The sequence below is a fragment of the Octodon degus genome, unplaced genomic scaffold, assembly GCF_000260255.1.
Source record: "Octodon degus isolate 3935 unplaced genomic scaffold, OctDeg1.0 scaffold00067, whole genome shotgun sequence".
Lineage (NCBI taxonomy): Eukaryota > Metazoa > Chordata > Mammalia > Rodentia > Octodontidae > Octodon > Octodon degus.
Genome location: NW_004524643.1, coordinates 11668369 through 11674699, shown reverse-complemented (window position 1 = coordinate 11674699; position 6331 = coordinate 11668369). Strand labels below are relative to the sequence as shown.

At 43.3% G+C, this 6331-nt stretch overlaps 1 protein-coding gene across 1 annotated transcript in view; it reads left to right on the top strand.

Moving 5' to 3' along the window:
* The window catches only part of LOC111817694 (serum amyloid A-3 protein-like), a 4577-nt gene extending 1530 nt beyond the window's left edge, over positions 1-3047 (top strand). The window contains exons 3-4 of the mRNA XM_023719343.1: positions 2112-2250; positions 2764-3047. Coding sequence (XP_023575111.1) covers positions 2112-2250; positions 2764-2902 — 278 coding nt within the window. The 3' untranslated portion in view covers positions 2903-3047. The remainder of the gene's footprint in view (positions 1-2111; positions 2251-2763) is intronic.
* Positions 3048-6331: the final 3284 nt, after the last annotated feature.

Genomic DNA, 6331 nt, shown 5'->3' with positions numbered 1-6331 from the left:
GCAGGCTTAACCCAGGTAGACTTGCTTCTCAGCATTTGCTGAACTGTTTCCAAAATAAGAGCCAGAGATTGTGAACACACATCCTGTGCTTAAGCTCAGAAATGGCAAGTGCCCAGGCAGGGCGACTTCGGGAGGCAACTGCAGCTCCTCTGCTCACAGTGAAGGACACGATGGATTGCGCTGATGAACGTCCTCTTGAGTTTGAGAGATGGAAGGGAACCCAACCATAAGAGAAATACTCCCCTTTCGCTATAGTGGCAAGATTTTGTCATCAAAATGCAGCACTCGTAATTCCAGGCGTGGTGGCTGGGGGTGTAGCTCAGCAGCAGAGCTCTTGCCCAGCATGCCTGAGGCTTTGCTGCAAATCCCACGTACTCGTTGCTGAGGTGGCCTCTGAGTGGATGTTTTAAGAATTGGTTTCTGATCCTTTGTAAATTCTTACACATACACATGACTTGAAATATATTTCGGTCTTTAATGTCCTTCAAACATGGACCACTCATGAGAACAATTAGGATCAGGGAGGGTTTATGAAGTGCGGGTGCCACTGTTGACATCCTGCCCTAAGTGACATTAGAGAATCTGAGCGTGGATCGCAGAACTCTGGCCCTTAAAGAACACCTCAGTTAATTTTTATGTATGATAAATAAGGCTGGGAGCAACTATCTTACAGAAAAATTATATAATCCACATTAGAATTATGCATCAGATTTTTCTCCTTATTGTTATCCAGTAAAAATTTTAAAAATTCATTTAATACTGGCATAGTTTACTCCCTTTTCTATTTTTCGCACTCCATTTGTAAGAACATAGAGCCAAGTGATGACTGAGCGCCTATAACGTTCTAGACATTCTGTAGATACTTTCTCAGTTCTCCTGCACACCACTGAGCCTCAGCGCCACTGCACTGTACCAAGAAGAGCAGGAAAGTTTTGGGCTTAGCGAGGCAGTAGTCCTTTTTCTGCTTGTGATGATCCACTTCATTTAATTCTGTCTTAGACACATCCTCTTTATCAACCTCTCCCTGAATTCATCTATAAGCTACAATCATTAATGCATGATATTCTACAAAATTGTGGGCTCCACCGTGAAGGTTACATAAATGTAAATATGGTACTTGAATCCTACCCAGCTCCCCTCAACCGTCTTCCCCCTGTCCTCTCCCGGGTCCCCTATAGCTTCCCTGATAGTCTTTCTTGTACTTTGAGGCCTTTTGTTTGTTTCTGCATATGAGAGACAGCATGTGATGCTGGATTTTTCTGGGCCTGGTTCACTCTGATGATGGAATTCTGACACTGTCCAGGCTCAGAAATGTGCCCTGCACATTCAGATGTACTCTGGGTTGTACTTACTCGGCCCATGAGGATGGAGCGGGCCCACTGACCACATTAAGCCTGGAGCCTCCTTCGGCCTGTGGTGCTCTCCACCTTGTGCAGAAGGTTCACTGGGTCTTTCTAGAGGGTGATGGAGACAGCAGTCTCTCATATACCCCACTTGAAGGGCAGAGGTTGATTGTGGCTCACAGTGACAGTCCATGGCTGGCTGGCTCCAAGGCAGACTGTCATCGCTGAGGGGCTGGTGGAGCAAAACTGCTAACCTCACGGGGCCTGGAATAGGAGCACAGGGGAGAGGATGAGTGAGAAATGTACCTCCAAAGGTTAGCACCCAAGTGACCCTGTGACCTCATCTAGGCCCCGCCTCCTAAAGGCATATGCAGTCATGACATCCACAAATGAGTCCATTGATGAGCATGACTCCCATGATCCACTTCCTTCGTGGAGTCTTTGAATCCAGGCAAGTAGGCCATTAAAGTGAAGTGACACACAGGGACCTCATAGACTGAAGCACCCCTTAGGGGCCATCTCTCCTCTTCTTCACACGTATTTCACGTAGCCAAAGACAAAATAGCCACAAAAGGAAGATGGAATCAAGTGGAATAAAACCTGTACTCGTCGTGATTCCCTCAGCATGTTCCAGAATATGAAAAGTAAAAGGATATTCACTTATTTCTGTGGGCTCTATCAAAGGCTGAAGTCTTTGGACTGGAGGAAACATCTTTATCCCTCTGTTGGGCATGGCGGGATCATCTCCAACCCCCTTTTTCCCCCCAGGGACTAGAGACATGTGGCGAGCCTACTCTGACATGAGAGAAGCCAATTTCAAGAATTCGGACAAATACTTCCACGCACGGGGGAACTACGATGCTGCCCGAAGGGGACCTGGAGGTGCCTGGGCTGCTAAAGTGATCAGGTGAGGGAGGTTCCTGGGGAGCTGGGCCTGGGTGAGCAGAGAGGGCCTGGCCTGGACTCCCTGGAGGGGCTTCCACTTCCATGTGGAGCTGTCCCCTGTGCACACTGTGCCCCTCCTACTTTGCCCCAGCTCCTTCTCAATGCTTAGTGCTGGGTCTGATCACCTGCTGGGAGTCCCTGATTCCCAGTCCTACATCTCTGGTGCTGTCCTCACAATGTAAGGATGGGCTAGGGGGAAAAAAGACTTGGGGCTGGGGAGATTGTTCAGTAGAATAAACGCTTGCCTGTTAAGTGCAAGGTCTTCAGTTTAATCTCCAGTATCACAAAATAAATAAATAAATAAATACTATGGACTGGGAACAGATTCCAGACAGGGTCAGTACCTAGCCCTCCCAGTTTTGGCTTTGGTGGGGGAGCTCCTTTTTTTTCCATTCTGGGGTGAGGAACCCAAGGAGATGGAGCTGTTGTTTATCAGCCTAGTGATTAATTTCCATTCTGCCTGTCTTGATTACAGTGATACCAGGGAAGGTATTCAGGGTTTCCTGGGCCATGGAGCAGAGGACACAGCCGCTGACCAGTTTGCCAATAGATGGGGCAGGAGTGGCAAAGACCCCAACCACTTCCGACCTCAAGGTCTGCCTAGAAAGTACTGAACTTCCTCCTCACTCTGCTTTCAAGAAAATCCAGCTCAGAACCCTTGAGGGCTGGGACATTTGCTCAACTAATTACTACATTCAGTGTGCTTAATAATTACCATTGAACAGATGAAAATATTTAATAAATGCTTGTGAATTCCAATGTGTTGTTGTGATCTTGAAAGCGCATGTGACGTTCTTATTGGGAGCGTGGGCCTCGTGGATGATCAATGAATAAGATTGCTTTTGTTTAACTTTTAAAAAAAAACCAGATAAAGCCCTAGATATGAAATAAATATCTGAAATAAAATTAGCTCTCCATGAATGGACAATACAGACCAATATATTCCTATATTATATACTCTATAAAATAGACATGAGTATGTTATGAACAACTTAAAAATAACTTAAAAATAAATAAAAGTTCATAGATTTTACACAAACATGTCTCATAAACACAATAAAAGAAATGAAAAATATGAATTATCCCATAATTATTTTGAGAATTTTATTCTCACAAAGACAATAGCAGACATAAATGTTTTGATAGAAAAATTTAACCCTGATAAAGGCAAACAACTCACATTTCTGTGTAAACAATTTCAGTAAGTACAGCAGAAGATATTTTGAAACTTGTCTCCTAGGGTTGAAAAAGTTTGACATTAAAACAATTGAAAGGACTACCAAGATACCGCAGCAGACTGAGTACCTGCTTAGGCAAGCACAGGGACCGGGGTTCAATTACCGACACCACAAGCCACGCCGGCCATGCCCTCAGGTGCACTGTGCCTGAGACCAAGACTGGGCATGCTCTTGCACACCTATCCTACCACTGCAGGGGAGGCTGAAAGCAGGAGGATCATTATGAGTCTGAGCTGAGTACCAAGACGCTGCACTAAATACCTTTTTTAAAAAAGAATGAAAACAAACAATCAAACAATTGAAAGAAAACATGGTCATTTGTGCCAGAGCCCAGACCCTGCATGAGTGAGACCACCTGATACCCTCTGGATCTTCATTCTATGCAGGCTCAGCATACAGGCCCGGTGTGGGACCCTGGGGAAGAACTCCCTGCAAAGAGACTAGAGGCAAGACACACCCAGCTGATCCAGGAGCAGAATATCTTGCCAGAGTGGCACAGAGGGTTTACCTCCAAGGGCTGCTGCAGAAAGAAGTGGAACACAGCAGCCAGACCCAAGCCACACCCACCTGTATGAATTTGAACTTAGTAGATCCAGAGTTGGTGCTAAGGTAATAACTCTACGAAAGCTCTACACCAAAGGTCAGAAGACAGTGCTATACAAAATGACAAAGAGAAAGGGCAAAATGCATTCTCAGGCCCTGAGCCCACCCTGAACAAATGCAGGAGACGCTAGCATTGCAGAAACTGGAAATCACGCACCTGAAATCTCTGAAATAATAGTGTCAGAGGTAAAGGGACAACTGCAGAAAGGTATAGAGGAAATCAGATCAGAAATAATTTCTGAAGTAAAAAAAGAAATGATAACTAAATCAAAAGAAGTACTTAGTGCTTCAAAACAAGACACTGATAAAAATAGAAGAGAATAGAAAGATGATGGAATCCTTGAATAAGCAATATAGGAAAGAAATAGAATGCATGAAACAGATTCAAAGTGTTATGCAGGAAATTAAAACCTCAATCAGAAGCGGGCAAAACCATTTGAATGAAAATGAAAAATAGAGTTTCAGATAGTAAAGACATCATCGCAGCTAGTGAAAAGTTAAGAAAAGTTCTCTTCTAGGATGCAGGAAAAGAATAATTCAACATCAAGACAATGCAATATTTACAACAGAAGATTAATAGGCCTCAATGTAAAAAAAGGAGTCAATGCAAATGATATAAGAAGAATATGGACAGAAGTGACAGCAGAAAACTACCCAAATACAAGGAAACAATCTGACATTCAGTAACTGAAGCACATAGAACTCCAAATAACATCAGCCCAATTAAAAACACATCCAGACATATAATAATCAAGATCCCAGAAATTTAGTATAGGAACAATATACTAAAAGCCGCTAGGGAAAAGAAACAGATGACATTTAAAGGAAAAACCATGAGAATGACGGCAGATTTCTCTTCCATCACCCAAGAAGAGCATGAAGCAAAGTACTACTAGTTTTGCAAGAAAACAAATTCCAATCCAAACTGATATACCCTGCAAAACTCTCTTTCAAGTATAAATGAGAAGTGAAATACTTCCAGGACAAAGAACAACTAAAGAATTTCATGACACCAAAGCCAACCCTACACACACTGCTAAGAGATATTCTAGAGAGGGAGCAAAATGACCACAACTCCATGAATGAGAATGGAAAGAACCCACTAAATAGTGCAAACAACTAAACACAGGCAAATAATATGTATCCAGAAGTACTTTTTCGGTTATTCTTTTGTATAGAGCAGCAAACTGTTTCCATCAGCACACTCTACAAATGGACTTCTCCCTCACCCTATGGGTCATGATTCTATCTGGGTCTACAGAGTAGATATCAAGAAGTAGCAGTATCTCAGTCCCACAAGTGACACCTGGCCACCAGTAAGCATCATGGACACTGTCCATGTCCATGACATAGTAGAATTTTTTGCGATATCCTATCCCCAGACTATTACAAGTGCCGGTCATATATTTGCCATTCCAGTATTTATCTTATGTTTTCGTCTTAATAATTCTTTATTATCATGAAAACTTTTTCTTAGTTCAATTGTTTTGAAATATTTAATTTTTAAATAATTAATATTTAATTTTCTGAATAGTGTTTAATCTTAATATTTGTTTTAAGATTTGTACTGTATCTTTGACTTACAGTCTATCATAAAAGGCATGGTATGATATTTTCTTCTAGTATTAAAAACTTTAAAAAGTATATTTCCATTTTCCATTGGCTTTATATTACTTCTTCCAGGCCCAGTGAGTGAGTGAGACGACCCAGGGCTTTTGCGGGATCCTGAACAGACCCAGAGCCCAGGCCCAGCATGTGACTGAGACCGCCCAGGGCCTGCGGGATCCTGAATAGACCCAGAGTGCAGGTCTGGTGAGTGAATGAGTTGCCAGGGCCCGCGGATACTGAAGAGAGCCAGAGCCCAGGCCGCCTGGGGCCGTGGATCCTCATTCGACCCAGAGTGCAGGTCTAAGGCGGAACCCTTCAGCAGAACTCCTTGTAAAGAGGCTAGAGACAAGACCCACCCAGCTGATTCAGGAGCAGAACATCTTGCCAGAGAGACACAAAGGGTTCAACTGTAACAGCTGAAGCAGAAAGAGGTGGAGCACAGCAGCCAGATCCAAACAACACACACCTGGAGGAATCCGAACTTCATAGATCCAGATCTGGTGCTAAGGTAATAACTCTATCTAAGCTCTACACCAAAGGTCAGAAGACAGTGGTATACAAAATGACAAAGAGAAGGAACAAAATGCAGTCTCA